Genomic DNA, 18,359 nt, shown 5'->3' with positions numbered 1-18,359 from the left:
TAGTGTTGTTATTTAGTAATTTAAGCACTATTACATATAATACATGCATTTAAAATACTCCTTTTACTACTCTATTGGTGCTGTTATATCACTTAGTCCTTTTCCAGGAGAGTTAAGGCTTCTGTTTAGAAGTTAGAGGGCTGACTGAGATTAAAGCTAACCCAGTAAAAAAAACAACCAGAAATTATTAATTTTAAGAAGGCTTAGCTATCTGAGCCTGCTCAGCATGTACCTGCATGACCATTTGTACCAGGACAGGAAAGGGGAGAGTGTTGGGGTGGAAAGAAGCAGGTGGGAGCAGGACTGCTTCTTCTGGCAGCAGTTTCAGCTATTCCAGCTTTAGCTGCTTGTGTAACTGAAGCTTTGCTGTGTTTGAAGGTTTTAGGCTGCTGTGTGTGTGTGAAATGTCACCAGTGCACTATAAATTCATCAAAATCTTACACGTTGAGTTTCCAAAATAGGTGGAATACGCTCCTATTATTGTATAAGGGTATTATTTTAATTTTTTAATTGGAGTGTTCTTAATGAGATATATCTCATTCAGGCATCAGTTTTGTTCTTTTGAAGTATATCAGATACTATGGTAGGAAAGCATTGCTGAGTGCCTTAGACTGAAGTAGAGGGTAAGCAGTGTAACCAAGGTCATAATGCTGCAAACGTGTTCAGTGAAACAGTTTGTGTGAACTGAAGTAGATGAGAGTTCACAAGGTTGAAATCAGAGATCAGGCTTTGTAACGGGGGACATCATTGGGCTACCCTGTGGGGGGGTTTTTTGTCTCTCAGATTTTTAATCTGTTGATAACTGTCAAAAATATTTTGTCATTTTTTCTTGATTCTCTTTTCCTTTCATTATCTGAAGTCTCTTAAACTGTAGTTGTGGCAATGGGAAGTTGTTCAAAGTGATCCATTAAAAGTGAATGGGTATTAGGAGTTGATAAGCAACGAGGATAAAGACATAAACAAAAAATAAAGGCACATTTGAGTAATGACAAATTAAACCAATAATAATATCATTTTCAAGACTATGTATTAATATCGCCCTGTTGAGTGTTAACCTTGGTAGGCATGCAGCTGCTTGCTCCCTTCTCACCCTCAGCTGAGGAAAGGAAGAGTATAAGCAAGAAAACTTGAGGGTCAACATAAAATTGTTTAATAAGTAAAGAAGAAGTGTAAGAGTAGAGGGGGGAAAAGAAGTCCCAAAACCAAGGAATGCAAAGGCAATCACTCACTATGTTCTACAGGTAGATCAAGGTGCAGCCAATTTCCATGCAAAGGTGGAGCCTAACTAAACCTCCTCTTTTCCCTTTTGATGCTGAGCATGGCATTCCATGGCATGGAATATCTCTTGGCTTAGTTTGGGTCACCTGCCCGGGGGTGGCCGCTCCCAGCCTCTGGCACAGCCCCCAGTCTGTTCCCTGGGGGAGCAGAGTAAGACTCACAGGAGGGGTTGATGCTGTGCAAACACTCTTCAGCAGGAGCCAAAACTTTATTGTGTTATCAGCACGTTTTCAGGCACAAATCTGAAGTATAGCACCTTAGAGGCTTCTGTGTAGAAAACTGTCTCTATTCCAGTGTGGCCTGGTACAGGGTCTTTTGGTAGTTTTCCTTTCTAATTTCTGGTCTTGTTCCTGGTCAAGTGGATAGACTGAAAGGGCTTCATTAAGTTTTGTGAATCCTTAATATCACATCCTGGAGGGAGGGAAACCAGGGAGGGGGTGAAGGTTCAATAATTACCTATATATAGGATATATATTCTTGAATTTTCATGGTATTTTAGGCTCATGATGAAGTAACTTTTTCTCCTTACTTGTCATGGTACTGAAATCCTATATTTAGTTTTACTAGTTTAAAAACATTGTTTTGGATTTTCCCTGAAATCTCTCCAGGTATAATGAAGAATTCGAAGCTGAGAATAAAGTATGTTATTCAGGTACTCACAAACCTGATACCACAAAGTCTAATTCAAAATTAAATGAGTGTCTAAAGGTTCAGTATTTTTTTTTTTTTTTTGCGTCAGGAAGCAAGTTAACAGCAAGCATCAAGTTAACAGCTCAAAGTTACTGTTTAACATCTCCTGGGATCAGTATTTTATAGAGCGTATTCAGTTTGCCACAAGTGTACTATAAAACACTTCTTTGTAAACTCTGTTTTGGTTCAGGCATTTGTAACAGGATTGTAAGTGCACTGTTCCCTCATTAACTCAGACTAGGCTGCAGTGAGGCACCTGTGTTGAGTAACAACTCACAGCGCTCTGACAGAGATAGGTAAGCTGTCTTTGAGAAAGAACTTCCTTCTTTCCTCTAAAACAAAGCCAAAGGTGAGTCTGAGACCACCTGCTCAATGCTTCCCTCATTCCGAGGACCTTTATCATCCCGTGTTTGCCTCCCAGGGAAGTGACCCTGCTCACCTCACTGTATCAGGGAAGCTGGCCTCTAAAAAGAGATTTGTTGGGCTTGGAAAAAGAATGGAGGAGTGTGACTAGCTCTGCTGGGGGGAGAAGGGAGTTGTGGATTGTAAGGACTCTGGAGTCTATGGTTCAAAATGGCCTGGGATGAAAAGAGCATGTTTTGGGTGGAAATGGTACCCTGGTGCTCTCTGAGTATTCTCCCCTTACTTGCTGCATATTTGAAAGGTTTTTGGCCTTCAGGTTTTGTGCAGAATACAGTGCTGTCAGCACGTATCCAGTGTGGTGTTGAATGGGTTGGACCTTTTGGAATAGGTGAAGGAATTCCTGAATTATGGTTGTGGGTTCTCAAGGAATTGATTTGATAGTAGTTTGTCATCGCTGAGAAAGAGAGTTGAAATAAGGTTCTGGTCAGCTGAACTGTAGTTAACACCTGGATGTTTTTGTGTGATGTTACTTTAGATTTTGTAAAAGGTACAAATGCAGACTACTTTTTTTGTGATTGAAGGTACCAGAGTTCCCTTATCCTTGTAACTGCTGGAAATGTGCACCCAGTAGTTACACAGACTTGGAATGTGTGTCCCAAAGTTTTCCCAGCAGTAACGTGACAGGCAGCTGTCACTTCTGTGCACTTCATATGGTAGTCTTTAGGTGCTGAAGCTACGTGAGAACTGCTGTCCTAGGCTTAATCATGCAAGTAATTTTGTGAATGTAAGCAGGATGTCTGCCTTTGCTGCTTGCTACTGATCTCTTTGTCTTTCCTCTATATTGCAGTGATTTGTAAGAATTATTTACAGAGCATGGATATGTAGCATCTTCTCTACTGGTGATCATTTCAAGTCTGTGTAGGCCATTAACTTTATTTGGCAGTCAAACTTCATACATCTGTTAGTTAAACTCCTGACCTGAAACTTGAGATTTTACTTACTGTCTATTTTTATCTATTGGAAGTACTGGAATTTGGAAGTATTGAGCAGAATCTGCACGAAATTTGAGCTGGGCTTTAGGTTTCACTTTCAATCTCTGAAAATAAACTTATAAAAGAATTGAAGCAGGAGTTAAAATCTCGTGAGAACCTTCTGTCATTTGAAAAATAAAATGTATGGTTTGTCCTCATAAGGATAGTGATACGCTGCAATAGACTTTAATTAGTTCAGTGATTCAAAGCTGAAAAATAGCAAGCCACATCTAAATGCAGTGTTAAAACCACTGCAGTTCTGCATTTAAATATTGTTGTGACAGGTCTAGTAACACTCTATTTTTTTGTTCCTCTGTTTTCAACAAATACAGAACCTATATGGTCAAAGCAAGTGTCTGTCTTGCAGATGGCACTAATAACAATTCTGCCTTTGTTAGTATATACAGAAGTACAGCTTGAATTCCTTCAGTGCAATAAAATACTTTATGCTTTGCATCTTGTGGAGGCAGATCTTTCACGTAACAAAGATGAAATACTTTTTAGAAAGGTACATGGAGGAAATGCTTGTGTAGCACAGCACTCCAGAATGTCCACCCAGATCAGACCAGAGTGTTGATTGCATGTTTTTATTTAAAAAAGTCTTTTTTAAGTCTGGTCTAATAGTCATAAATCTTCTACATGCGGGTTTGTGAACGTCATCTCCTTTCTAGAAATGGAAAAATGTAAAAGGTCATAGAATCATGGAATGGTTTGGGTTGGAAGGAACCTTCAAGATCATGTAGTTCCAGCCCCCCTGCCATGGGCAGGGACACCTCCCACTAGACCAGGTTGCTCAAAGCCCCATCCAGCCTAGTCTTGAATGCTGGGCAACCTGTTCTGGTGCCTCACTTTCCTCGCAGTAAAGAATTTGTCATATATCTGAACAAATTTTTCCCTCTTTCGGTTTGAACCCTTTACTCCTTGTTCTGTCAGTACAGCTCCTGAGGAGGAGTCCCTCTCTGGTTTTATTGTAGGTCCCCTTCAGATGCTGGAAGGTTGCCATGGGGTCTCCACACAACCTTCTCTACTCCAGGCTGAACAGCTCCAGCTCTCTCAGCCTGTCTTTATCATAGGGGAGGTGTTCTAGTCCCCTTAGCAACTTTCTGGTCTTCCTCTGGACTCACTCCAATGGGTCCATGTCCTTCCTGTGCTGGGGACCCTAGAGCTGGATGCAGTACTCAAGGTGGGGTCTCACCAGAGCAGAGCAGAGGGGCAGAATCCCCTTCCTTGACCTGCTGGTTGGGCTCCTTTTGATGAAGCCCAGGATACATTTGGATTTCTGGGCTGCGAGTGCTTTGCTGGGTCATGGTGAGTTTTTCATCAACCATCACCCCCAAGTCCTTCTCCACAGGGCTGCTCTCATCGTTTTCCCACGGCCTGTAGGTGTGTCTGGGATTGCCTTGGCCCACGTGTGGGACCTTGCACTCTGCTTTGTTGAACTTCATGAGGTTCACATGCCCACCTCTCCAGCCTGTCAGGGTCCCTCTGAATGGCATCTCTTCCCTCCAGCATGTCAACCACACCACACAGCTTGATCTCATCTTAATATGGTTATTGATTTTTGTGAAGTGTAATAAATAATTGGTTTGGGGAATTCCAGAGTAATTTTTATCAGGGTAAAATGAAGCAACTTTATAGAATGACCTTTGTTCTCTTAATTGTACTTTAAACCATAAAGTTCCATGATGAGAGGAGCTTTTTTGTAGTAGAATTTGAACTAGTGGTTATTATAAAGTATATTCATAGAGTGTTAAAGTGAATGCTTTAATTGAAAAGCAGGGAATGCTGCATTTGGAAGATTGACACATCTGTGTGATTTTAACAAGGCCAAGTGCCAGGTCCTGTACTTGGGGCACAACAACAATCCCCTGCAGTGCTACAAGCTTGGAGAAGAGCGGCTGGAAAGTGACCCAGTGGGAAAGGATCTGAGCGTGCTGGTCGACAGCAGCTGAAGGGGGCCAAGAAGGCCAGTGACATCCTGGCTTGGATCAGGAATAGTGTGGCCAGCAGGACCAGGGCACTGATTGTCCTCCTGTAATCAGCACTGGTGAGGCCACACATGGAGCCCTGTGTCCAGTTCTGGGCCCCTCAATTCAGGAAGGAGATTGAGGTACTGGACTGATCCAGAGAAGGGCAGTGGAGCTGGTGAAGGGTCTGGAGCACAAGTCCTGTGAGGAGCAGCTGAGGGAGCTGGGAGTGTTTAGCCTGGAGAAGAGGAGGCTCAGGGATGACCTTACCACTCTCTAGAACTCCCTGAAAGGAGGTTGTGTGAGCTGAGGTTGGCAACCACCGACAGTACAAGAGGACAGAGCCTCAAGCTGCGCCAGGGGAGCAATGTCTTCCCAGGAAGGGTTGTTAAGTATTGGAACAGACTGCTCAGGGAGTCACCATCTGGAGGTGTTCAAGAAATGGTTGAACATGCACTGAGTGCCATGGTCTAGTTGACAAGGCAATGATCGGTCAAAGATTGGACTCGATGATCTTGGAGGTCTTCTCCGATCTAAATGATTCTGTGATTTTATGATTTGTCTTGTCAGAGCAGCTGAAGGCTCTCAGTTACTTCTAAAATTCCTGAACATCACGTAAACAGTGTAATTTGTAAATTTGATTTGTTTGATCTCTTCTGTGGGATTTGTTTAGCGACATAGCTCTTGAAAATCTTCCAGCAGTTCTTTAACTGAGAAAACAGGAGCTGAGAACCCAGCATAGAAGCATTTTTATAAAAGAAGCAGCCTGTAGATATGCCTGTCTGCCCCTTCCACCCTCCACTGCATACCCCAAGTCAAATAGCACACCACACTTTACATGTGCCCCTGTGTATGCCAGACTTGACTGCTTGTCTCTGGAGAGAAGGAATTCAGGCTAAAGCAAGGGCTCTTTGGAGTCTCTGATTAGGAAGAAAATTGTAAGTCTTAATTAAGTCTTATGACACAGGGCATTGTACTTGATAATGATCAGAACGTTATAAGTCAGCAGTTTCAAAATTGTGGTTCTGAAACTCTATTAAACTTTGGAATCATTTTAGCAAAATGTATGTAACTTCCAGTTGAGAGCAGGTAAAACTAGTAAGCAGCAAAACATTTCAATTGTGGGATGTTGGTTTTCTGATTTTTTTGTTTGTTTGTTTGTTTTAAATTCTTAAAACCTCTGTCAAATCTGAAATTACAAACTGATGTGTAAAGAAAACTTCTAGATAAAACAATTAATAATCTTGGAATTTTAAGACTTCAAAACTGAATCTGTACACAAAGGAAAAAAAATCTTGCTTTATGTGTCATCCTGCTGAGAAGTTAAATGCAGGAGTCTAATTTGGGCTGGTTTTGTAGGTCATTTGGTGGGGCAAATAGGGCACGTCAGTAAAGATCATGTCGGTGTTTTTTGTTTTGGTAATCTGTACTGAGGGCACAGTTGAAGAAATTTGGAGAAAGAACAGTGATGTTATTAGCATTTTCATTTTCCCTTCCTGTTTTTCCTTACTGGAAAAATGCTTCGGATTCAGAAACTGGTTAATTTGATGTTTGCAGTCAGAAAAGAGTTGTGTCCACGTCATGTTTGCTTTTGCATTTTTGGGGGTACCACTAAGGCAGGGTTACTTTAAGAGTGTCAGGAATAAAGTCAGTAACATCATCTCTTTGCTACCTTCAGCTGCATACTTCAAAATGGGTTCATATTAATAAAAACTTTCCTACAGGAGGTAATTCAGGCATGAAAGAAGAGTTTCATATGAAACTGGAGAGCTTCATAATTTATACATGCAATAATAAACTGAATTACAGGGTTATATGCTAATCCTATGCCTGAGCCATTTCAGGTAAAATGTTTACCTGTACCTGGAGGGCTTTTTAAAGATAATCAAGGAACTTGTTAATATGAATTTGTACCCTGAATAGTTTATATTTTCTTATCCATTCACTTCTTACTTTATGAAATGTAGTCTGACGCATATTACAACTTAACTGGCATTTTCTGTAACATTGCTGCTATGATAATTAAAGTGGTCTATTCCTTCTGAAGTTATTTTGTGAATGGTGCTTTGAAACTCACTAATAATATTTTACTTTTACTTTAAAACTGACTTTAAGCAAGATAAAAGTCAATTGACAACTTTATTATGACTTGTTAATTTTGTTTTCATATGCAATAGGATATGTTTTGGAGTTGCAGACAAAGTATCTTTGCTGAAATGAAGAAGAAATTTTCACAGGTAGACAGATGAAATCAACTTAATAAAATGATAACCAAGAACCATAATAAAAGCATGATGCTGTAGCTTTTATTTTAACATGAGCATGACCTATTGACATTAAATTCTTTGTGCATGTTCTTGAATACAAAGATGATGTACGTAGCCAGTCTTAACAGCAGAAGCTTCCAAATGAGTATGTGTTTATATGCTTGTTACACTGGTGTGTGTGTGGGGGGGGGTTGGCTCTCTCTAGCTTTACATTTAAAAAAAAAAAGGAATTCTGTAGCTGTCATAACAGGTTATGTAATTATTAAAATTAAATTTTGTGCTTATGTTGTGGACTCGGGTTTAACAGCAGCCTGTCAAAATGGTCTAGGAATCTGTCACTGGCCAGTATTGCCTTTCACACTATTTTTCCAATAAAGTAGCCACAAACAAGGTGTTGCATCGTGTGATAGTTCAGATGGTGTGTGTGAATGCTTGCCAGGAACAGAGACGGACTGGGGTTATTTTTGCTTTATCTATTTACTATGACCGACTTGAAGCAGCGGCAGCAGGAATGATTGATGACTTCGCTATACTAACGCTGAGTTAAACCAGTTCAGTCTGCCAGAATTACATCTGTGAACAAGGAAGAGAGGATTTGTGTGACATGGAACATCCAGCAACCCAACCAGCAAATCTTCTCTAATCTTCTATAATTTGTTCCCTTAATGTTATTTCCATCCGTCAGATTCTGCGTGTCTAATTATTTTCAGTAGCGACTCTAATGTGAGTCACAACTGATTCACTACCAAAGGTAGCAGAGAAAGTGGGAGTGGGAGGAGTTGAATTTATAAGTAACTTCTGCAGAGAGGGGAATTAGTGTTGATTACCTAAAGGCAGTAGCACAAGGAATTGAGTCTCCAGTGGAGAACTTCTGTTCCTGATATGCTCTTATACAGTAGCCCATCAAGCTGTAGGTTCAGTACAAAATTAGTGTGGGAATAATTAAATCCAAATTAACTTAGGTTTTCCTAGATGAACCTGTATGAATAGTAGCAAGTGCCTCTTAACCTCTCTGCACTGTTCTATAGAGGAGGGTGGGCTTCCACCCAAAGTAAGCCTTTACCATTGCTGAGAGGTCTGGGTTGTAAGTGTAGGTTCATCTTTCCAGTTTGTTGGCTTTTAGCTGCTGCTCATCTTCTAAAAAATCAAGAAAGAACACCACTGAACAAGCTTTATCTTCTCTTTTCTAACCACACAGTGAAAGAGACAAATTGTGTGGTGCTTGTTTAGCCAAAAAAAAAAGGATGCTGTGCTGGGAAATTTAAAGAAGAGAGTCCATGAGAAGTAATCACTGGTGAAATTTAATTTTAGTCTACTCAAGTACAGCCTTGTGTCTCTCTGTGGGTGCTGTAGATGAAAGTGAGGATATTATATGTCAAAATTACTTTGACTTCCAAATCGTTTTCTTCTTAATGTGTGGTTAATGTTTCAGGAATAGTTTTGTCTGTCTTCTTGGAAAGTAATTCATATACATAAAATTCTCCAGTAAAGATGAAATTTATGAAGATGAAATGTTGCAGATTTGCTGGAAATGGTGCCATGAATCTTTTCGAGCGTGCAATTAATGAAGGTTTCCAGACAGGATATTACATTTGATAAACTTAGAGAAATTGAGCTCTAAAGTCCAATCACAATCAAAAGCAAACTAATGTCATACTCAGACTGGGGGTAAGGGTGGTTTTATTTGCTTTTCTCTAACAACTTTCTTCTGATGCTGATAGGAATAGATGCTGCAGTCAGCTAACATTTTATTTTATAGTTGCATGAACTCTGCCGGCAGATCTTGGAATTTTGTAAAATGAAGGCATGCAGCATCAGCTAAAATGTCCATGTTCCTTTTCAAAAAGTTGGGTGATGTAAGAGCTCTCATAAGGGACTGTACCACTTTGGTGGTGGTCATCTGTGTTGTAAGCCTGGTTGTGTAGAAATACAAGGGATGCTGAAGTTGTTCAGATCTTCTTTGTAGTTCTTTATTCTCTAGCAGATGCTTGTGGCGTGGCTGACACTTCTAGCACGAACACAGTTATTGCCATTTATTGTTCTTATCCACTGAAAATTGTGATAGCACTGCATGTGTCTTTTTGCCTTTTTAGATGATGTGGCCTTTTAGCTATGGACTGAGATTTGGGCACGCTGACATGCACTACTAATGCTTTCTGTGTGTTACAGCTTGAAAAGGCTGAGTCCTTGGGGACTAATTATTCCTTTTGCTGACCTGATCCTTTCTTGTGTGATGTGTATTTAAATATTAGCTGTTCCTTGTTGTTCTGCAATTTTGTACAATTGAGAGAATTGATTGATTGTGCTTAGATCTTTAACTTCCTGGGTTTTCACTGTTGGGAAAATGCCATTTTTTCTTGGCTTACCTGGGTCCATAAAATTTTATCATTGTTCCATTGCAACTTTCATTCAACATAGTTACTTTTCTGATTTCAGATGTACTGAAGTTTCTGTTTAAACTCTCTTTACTTTGTCCAGTAGCCATTGGGCAATGCTAATTTTCTTATTCTGTTCAGGCAGAAGAATATCTCCTGTGACTCAGACAGTAGTGGATTTAGTAGGAAGTTGGTGGCTTGATTATGAAACTTATTGTTTAATGGTCAGCTTCCAGGATTATTTGAAAACTTTCAAATTTTCTGTGTTACAGTCCTAAAAGTCAAAAAGATATATTCTTCCTCAGCAGGATTTATGATCGTGTCAAAGCAAAATGCAAGCTGGAAGTGATGATTTGAAAGTCTGTTCCTGATTTGAAGCAGTCTTGTATCTGCTTGCTGGCTGAAATTCTGTGTGGAACTTGAACAGTTTCTCTACACTCAAACAAATTCCTTCTTTTTCTATAAAAATGGAGCTTGTTTTTGTGTGGTTTTCAAAAGATTCTTTAATTTTCTTATGCCTGCTTTCAAAAAATGAAGTCCAGTTTTAGGCTCCTTAGGTTGTAAAAGTATATACAACATTTTATCAGCGTAGCCTTGTTTTGATTTTTCAGTTAAACTCCAAAAATGTTCTTGACTTTACTCATGAATTACCTGCTGTCATTTCAGGCAGAAAGTGCTGCTGAGGAGCCCAGGGTGCTGTGTATAATACAGGACACCACAAACTCCAAGACAGTGAACGAGCGTGTTACCCTGAACCTTCCAGCTTCCACACCAGTGAAAAGGCTGTTTGAAGACGTGGCTTCCAAAGTGGGCTACGTGAATGGATCCTTTGATTTGCTGTGGGGCAATGGAGACAATGTCACTGACACGGTACAGCAAAAGGGCTTTTTATTGCCTCTTGGTAGCAAACACTTCAGTTTCCAAAGTATAGAAAACTTCTGTCTGTATTGCATAGGGCTCAATCAATTCCTGTAAGATTTTGTGGTAGGTGCACCAGAGCAGACTGACACCACTGTTTTGGTTTGGTTGAATTTTAATCTAAAAGTGTGCTCTTTGATGATACGTGTGCTTAATCATTAAACAAAAACCAATATGATCCTTCAGATGTAATGCTAGTTTTTGTTATCAGTATGTGCTTTTAATAATAATACCCATGATAATTAATCTCTGTTTCCCATGGTCTTGTTTGAGAAATGTCATCTTCTCAATAACAGCATGTTGTATAGTGACTCCCCATGTTTCTTATGCCTATTTTAACGTATTATATACAAAAAATATGATTAATATGACTCATATGCTTTACTGTAAATAAGTGCTGATTTTATTTAATAGGATTTCTGTAGATGCACCTAGAAAACTTTGTAAGATTTGTTAAGAAATAGATGTTAGTTTATTTCAGGTCATGTTTATTCCTGCTGAAAGGAATTTTTTTTTCTTTTAAAGAAAATAGTGTCTGCAAGCTATAGAGGACACTGGATATTGTGATGTTTGCAAGAAACTTGTAGGCAGTGTCTTGACTCCTGCATAGATTAACCAACTTCTAAGCATTAAACTGTACTGTTTCTTAAACTGTTCCCAGGTTATTTCAGTAATAATGCTAAGTGTATTTTGTTCAGTGAATGATTATTTATTTTCATGTAATCTTACTCTGTCAGTACAGTAAAGCATCAAGCAATGTACTTGAACGGGATCTACTAATTGCATACAGATCTGTTAAAGAAAAGTGGTTTTTTGTTTTGCTCTTTTTTAGCAGACTCCAATAGATCAGAACAGTGACAAAACTATTCTTGATGCTGGTTTTGAGCCGGGGAAGAAGAACTTTCTGCATCTGACAGACAAAGACGGTGAGCAGCCTCAGACAATGCCGGTGAGTAAAATCTTCACTCAGCTACAGAAGCTACAGTGCTGGGGGGAGAGAGGTGTATGTTCTCTGTATTGCTCTTGTGAGATCAGAAAATGAAATAAAATTGGGCTGTATGTTTCATATAATAAGCTTCTTTGGGAACTTTCCCAACAGACTTGTCGACTACTGTTTTACACTTGTGGGTTTCTCCTGAGTAGGGCCAATTCCAGTAGTAATGATTTGTTGTCACTCTTTATTCATGCTTGTTAAATATTTATGTAATGCTTTGCTGCAAGTAGTTTTCTGAGGCTCTATAATTAACTAATCATTGACATGTTCAGAGATTAATCTTAACAATACATATTTAATCCTTTACCTGATCCTATATTAGGCCGCTCTGACAGAATTCTCAAAAATAGCAGTCCTGTATCAACAGCAGTTATCTGCTTCCACATTTACCTCTATGGAAAAATAAATAAATATATTTATATTTATATATATAAAAAGAAGAGTTGTCAGTGTTGCTAGAAGCAACTGTTTGCCATAACAAAATTTTTGAAGTTTCTTATTTCTCAAATATGTGATACACATGGCTGCAATTTATTTAAATCAAGGATTTGATAGACTAGTGATAGATTAAGATTTATTACTCAGCTCTCGTATCAGTGCAATGCTGACCTACTTAACCTTTGTTATGGACTTTATTATCTGAAAAAGGGAAAAAGAACCCCACATGTAAATACTTGTACCCAAGGTCAGAATTTAAGGATGATTCTGAAAGAATATTGGATTAAATTTTTTACATCTAGAAAACTTATTCTGTATTTCAGTGCAGAAAACTTGAGACATAAGAGATCCTAAATTGCAAACTTGCTTGTTGTATGCATTTTAATACTGTATTTGATTATACTGTAAAGGGCCTTTGCTTCCAGCAACACAAAGAACTATTCTCAAGGGATTGAGAATTTGGAGGGCAGAACTAAAGTTACACTGCCTATCTGCAATTTTGAAAAATTTGTGTGATGTGCTTAAAAAATTTACTTCTCTCTCATGGCTAAGAAATCGAACTTGTAGGTGCTTCAGTAAAAATTTTTGTCTAACTCATGCATGAAATGGTTGTGTTTGTTTTCAGGAGGAGTCAGGTACAACAGATGAGAGTGCACAGGAGAGATTTGTAGGCCCTCTTCCAAGAGAAGGCTCTGTTGGATGTACCAATGACTATGTCAGTCAAAGCTATTCTTATTCTTCAGTCCTGAGCAAATCAGAGACAGGTATAACAGTTCTCTCTTGTAAAGGCAATGCTAATTTGTAATTATTTTAGCACATTTGGGTTTTTTTTAATAAATGTAGTTTCTTTAAAAAAATCCACATCACTATGATGTTTTCTATCATGTTTTGTGTAATATTCTCATATCACTTTAGAAACAGAAGAACTGTATCCCATCCTTTTCTTACTTTTGACAGTGCAATACAAACTCTGTCAGGGACTCTAGTTTGAAATATTCCTGTGGTCCTGCATCCCTAGTTGAGTAGTCAGGGTTGTTTTAGCAAAAAGTTCAACTCCAGCTGTGTGTTCACTCACAGCTTAGTGAGCACTTGAGGGGCTCTTGCCAGATCTCTGCACTTGGCATATTAACTGAAGTCTTCCTGCTGTAGCCACTGGTTGCAGCTTCTCTGCCTGCACCTCCCCAGGAGGTTCCTCATCCATCCCCTCCAGCAAGCAGGGATTCCCTGGGGAAGGGCAGTGCCAGGGCAGAGCCCAGGAAGCCTTGACTGTGCACCAGGAGACAGCAAGTTACAGCTGTAATGAAGCAAAGTCCTCACAGGAAATTTAGTGAGCAGGCACAAAGATGACTTTCATATTACACCAATTCATGCCTGCTTAGGATTTTTTTTTGACAAATAAGGAAGTTTATCTGCCACATACATTTTTTGATTTAATATAACAGAAAAGATGATTTATATAGAGTGATAAAGAAAATACATGTGTTCTGACTCAGTCTCTTCACAGAAAGTGCCTGTGTTGTGGAGTAGCTGCCTTTTCATTACTAGTATGGGACTGAGAGTATTCTTTTTTTTAGTAGTTAATAAAAACTTCCCAGTAAAAATTGGCATATTTAATTCTGTCCTTTGATATATGCTCCTTGCTTATCAATTGTTGCTAATATTGCATATTTTGTAGAAAATCTTGAAATTACATTAAAGATTAATACAAGTTAAATAATTTCATTTTCAGCTAATAAAAATGAAACAGTTGTAGTAGTTTAATTTGGTTTTTTATTTAAGTATTAAGGGGGAAGGTTGTAGAACAGTAATGTTGTGTGGGCACTTTAGAGATTTATTTTTTTTATTTATTTCTAATTCTGAGACAATAGTACAAACCAGTGCAGATACAAATTATATTTATGTTATTACTGGGATACTCTTAGTTGACACCAGGTGATAAGTAAGCTAGTACACAATTGTTTCTTAGCAAATTCTAGTTTATTCTGTAAAATATTTAAATCTGCTATTAAAATATTTGTAATTACCTACATCCAGTAGGTATTAGTGCAGCATTCAACATTAAATATTGGTTATTATTGTGATCACTAAAATAGCTTCATGTCATTCAGGGGAATTATTTCTGCTATGTAAACTATTACTCTCTGTTGCTCTCAGAACTGAGCAAATGTAACATTCCCTCAATTTTTATAGTGTAAGTAACAATAAATAACAACAGATTAATGCAGTTCTTAGACATTGTCATAAAATTGTTTTCTTGTCAAATGTTTTAACTCTTAAAGTGATTTTCCATCTTTTTACATTATTTCCATCTCGTTATTCTTGCATTTTTAGGTTATGTGGGGCTAGTAAATCAAGCAATGACTTGCTACTTGAACAGCCTTCTACAAACACTTTTCATGACTCCTGAATTTAGAAATGCATTGTATAAGTGAGTATATAGAGTCAAAAACTGTTCTTAAATTTGTGCTGGGGTATATTGGTAGGAGACCCTTTGGAACTTCTCTTGTGAAAATTTCCTTTTTTGGGTACTGAAAAGCATTACTGAAGTCAAGCTGGATAGACTTACAAATTATATCTGCTTAAAAGTTTTAGATTTTTAGTAAAATATAAGTTATGTTATTGGTTGTGTCATGGACAAGCTTTTTAAAGGGTCTTGAAAACAACAGACTTGAAGTTAAATTCAGTACTTAAGTGCAGTTCATGTCTGTGCAGTGAATGGCTTCAAAATTTCCATTGGTTTATGTGAGATCTGTAAATTTAAAAAATAGCATTGCCATTAAGTGCAGAAGTGGAAAGCAAATTGCATTTGGCTTTTCCCAAGAAACAGGTGCAGTTAACCTCTGTAACGTGGCAGACCTCTTGAAATGTCGTAAACGCTGCTTTAAATGCCTTTCTGAGTAATGTTTTCGGGGTGTTTTTAATTGCCAAATATCTTGTGTTGTGAATAGATGGGAATTTGAAGAATCTGAAGAGGACCCTGAGAGAAGTATCCCCTACCAGCTTCAAAGACTGTTTGTTTTACTGCAGACCAGCAAAAAAAGGGCGATTGAAACAACAGATGTTACCCGGAGTTTTGGATGGGATAGTAGTGAAGGTGATGTGCAGCTTGTGTGATTTGCTTCAGCTGCTGCCTGCTGGAGGCCCTAAACTGCTGTTTATGGGGGAAAATACCAGAATAGTGTAAAATAAAATCCACTTTTTACAATGGATACAAAATAGCCTAAATGGATACTTTGTTGTTGGGCATCTGATTTTTAAAGAAATGTCGTCTGTGAGTTTTAGGCTGTTGAAGTCTAAAAGCATTACATTTTTTAATTAAACTGTCATTATAGTTGTTAATTGCTTCTAAAGAAGTAGCTCTTTATGAGAAACTTGCTTCTGTTTTGAAACATAAATGTCAAATGCACATGTTGCACTTCTGAAATTACCCGTGTTATTGTCTTACTTCAAATCAAACACTGTATGTGTCTTCTTGACACTTGTGTGGTGTAATTTCGCCCCATAAGCCACTGATTTTTTTTCTTTATCACATGATGATAAGGAGTTGGAACTTGAGTTTTGGAGAATCAGCACAAAGAGGGACATAAGTCTGAAACAGTTTATTTTATAAGTGTACATTAGCATTTCTATGATTTTTTACATATTCTTGCTTATATACACAGTTCTTGTTTATACATAAACACTGTGAGCAAGCTGGCTGCTTTTTTTCTGACTTTAGAGGCAGCAGCTTGTGGAATTGAACACTGGCCCAGTAGTGAATAGCAGTAAATAGTAGGTACAGACTTAATGAAATGGGTAGCTTTTTAGGAAGCATTCTCAGGCTACAGTTAGTAATGGGACTAATAACATCTCTAGTTTTAATGAAGAATAATTTCAATTTCTAACAGCATGGCAGCAACATGATGTACAGGAGCTTTGTAGAGTCATGTTTGATGCTTTGGAGCAGAAGTGGAAGCAAACGGAGCAGGTAAGCATGTAAAGACTTCCTTCACTGAGAGGTGTAGTATTGTTCTGAAGTTTTATGGGGTTTTTTTAAGGATGGTTGTAAAAAGTGTTTACTGAATTTTAAATACCAGGTTATTGAAAAATCTATGATAATTGCCAGTTTTCCTGTTTGATGCAATAGTTAAGCTACTATAATGTATGACTTCCAAGAGTGTGTTGCGTGTGCTTTCCTCCCCCAGTTAAAAGTGGAATATTCTGAACTCTGGATGCCTAGTCTTTATTTGAAGCACAGAAAGTGGTTGTGTAACTCCTGTGATGGCTTTCTTGCTGTCAGTATTTATTAGGCTTTGTTGTGGGCTCGAGAAGCTCAAGCTCTCCTAATATAGGAGGAAGTTAGGAATATATTCATGGCACATGATACATTCTGATAAGTGGACAACTTTTTGCAGGCTAGTTTTGAAATTTATAGATTAGGAAATACTCCTTTCTGCACTTGTCTGTGAAGGCACAAGGAAAGGTTGCAGGATCAGACTGTTAATGTCTGGAAGACCAGGCTTGTTTTAAAAGTTACTTCAATTTGGTGGGTTCGTAGTCGCTTGTAAGACATGACCACAAAGGACACTGTGAAGCTTATGTAATGTGGTTTGAGAAGCTCATTTGATATGTCTTTTGGGCAGGGGAAAATAGGAAATCAGAGGGTTGATGTGCTACTGGGGAATGGTATTTTGGATGTGTAGCTGTACAATTTAGACATAATGAATAAAAAGGCATTTTCTTGTAAAACTACAGAGAATAAATACGTTAACGGTTCATTCTTCTTAAACCTCTGTTGAACACGTTTGTTTCAGGCTGATCTTATAAATCAACTGTACCAAGGCAAACTGAAGGACTATGTCAGGTGTCTAGAATGTGGCTACGAAGGCTGGAGAATCGACACTTACCTGGATATCCCGTTGGTCATCCGGCCGTACGGCTCCAGCCAGGCGTTTGCTAGCGTGGTGTGTACTATTCTGCTGCCTAATAGTGCATCCATACACACATAGAATACATAATGCCACAGTGGGATAATTGGTTCCGGGGTAAGTATCATCCTAGATACTCCATCTTGGGGTGTTCGTCTTTGTGCAGTGAACCAGCTAGCAAGTTCTAGAAGATTTTTATTTTATTTTATTTTATTTTTGGCTTTTTGGTTTATTTTTTGGTTTGGTTTTTTTGGTTTTTTGGTTTTTTTTTTCTTTTGCCCTTCAATGAGTCCTACTGGTGCATGTATAAGGGGAGGGGAAATGCAACTTTATTGCCTTAAGGCTGCAGTAATCAATTATTTTCTTCCTGATAAAATCTTCAGCATTTACTCGAGATATATTTTTATGACATCACAAAAGTTTTATTTGGGTTGTTCTTTTTTATTGGCACATCTGCTAAATTTTCTTGCAAAGCTTAGTGAAAGAGCAGAATACTGACTTTAAATTTTTTAGTTTAATTGCCATGTTGTTGCTGTGCCATTTAAAGTTCACTTCTTAAATACCATATGCTTTTAACAAGCGATGTGATGATGATAAAAAATCCTATCATACATCAGTGTTTGTGGTCACTCTTGCTCCAGCTTTACTGATGCTGGCAAGCCTATATATTGCTTAGTAAATCTGTGGAAGTTCTTTGGTTTTAATTTTTGCACCCCTCTGGAAAAAAAAAGTAATTCCAAATTGTGAAATTCCACGGTTGTGGCTTAGGATGCCTGTACTATGGATGGAGTTGTGAGAAAGAAGAATAAATCAAAAGGTTGTTTTAAACAAACACTTGTTGCATAATTGGCTTATTCATTATATATTTAGTATTTTTCCGTATGTATTTAGTGTCATAGCAATATTTTTAAAGCACTGATAGTCCATAATTCTTAACAGCAATTCTGTTAAGAATTGTTAGGATTAGTTCAAACTGCAGAGTAGGTTCAAAGTACTTCATGCTTTAAAACTTTAAATACCAATCTTGAGAGGTAGTAAAGGTGAGGGACACTGATCTCATAAAGAACTCAAGTTAGTAAAGTCCTTTGAATTCTTTTAAAGATGACATGAAAATTTTTTATGTCTGGCTAA

General features: G+C 38.1%; 1 protein-coding gene across 4 annotated transcripts in view; it reads left to right on the top strand.

Moving 5' to 3' along the window:
• The window catches only part of USP47 (ubiquitin specific peptidase 47), a 52,988-nt gene that overhangs the window by 8,305 nt on the left and 26,324 nt on the right, over nt 1-18,359 (top strand). The window contains exons 2-9 of one of the 4 annotated variants that reach the window (XM_064657297.1): nt 7,507-7,566; nt 10,638-10,841; nt 11,725-11,838; nt 12,947-13,085; nt 14,653-14,749; nt 15,270-15,415; nt 16,209-16,288; nt 17,115-17,264. In XM_064657297.1, the coding sequence (XP_064513367.1) occupies nt 7,507-7,566; nt 10,638-10,841; nt 11,725-11,838; nt 12,947-13,085; nt 14,653-14,749; nt 15,270-15,415; nt 16,209-16,288; nt 17,115-17,264 (990 nt within the window). Of the gene's footprint in view, nt 1-7,506; nt 7,567-10,637; nt 10,842-11,721; nt 11,839-12,946; nt 13,086-14,652; nt 14,750-15,269; nt 15,416-16,208; nt 16,289-17,114; nt 17,265-18,359 lie in introns of all 4 variants that reach the window. The other 3 variants (XM_064657296.1, XM_064657299.1, XM_064657298.1) reach the window with 3 other exon arrangements.

This window comes from Pseudopipra pipra, chromosome 6 (genome assembly GCF_036250125.1).
Source record: "Pseudopipra pipra isolate bDixPip1 chromosome 6, bDixPip1.hap1, whole genome shotgun sequence".
Classification (NCBI taxonomy): Eukaryota; Metazoa; Chordata; class Aves; order Passeriformes; family Pipridae; genus Pseudopipra; species Pseudopipra pipra.
Note: the sequence above shows the minus strand (reverse complement) of the source record. Positions and strands in the feature narration are given on the sequence as shown.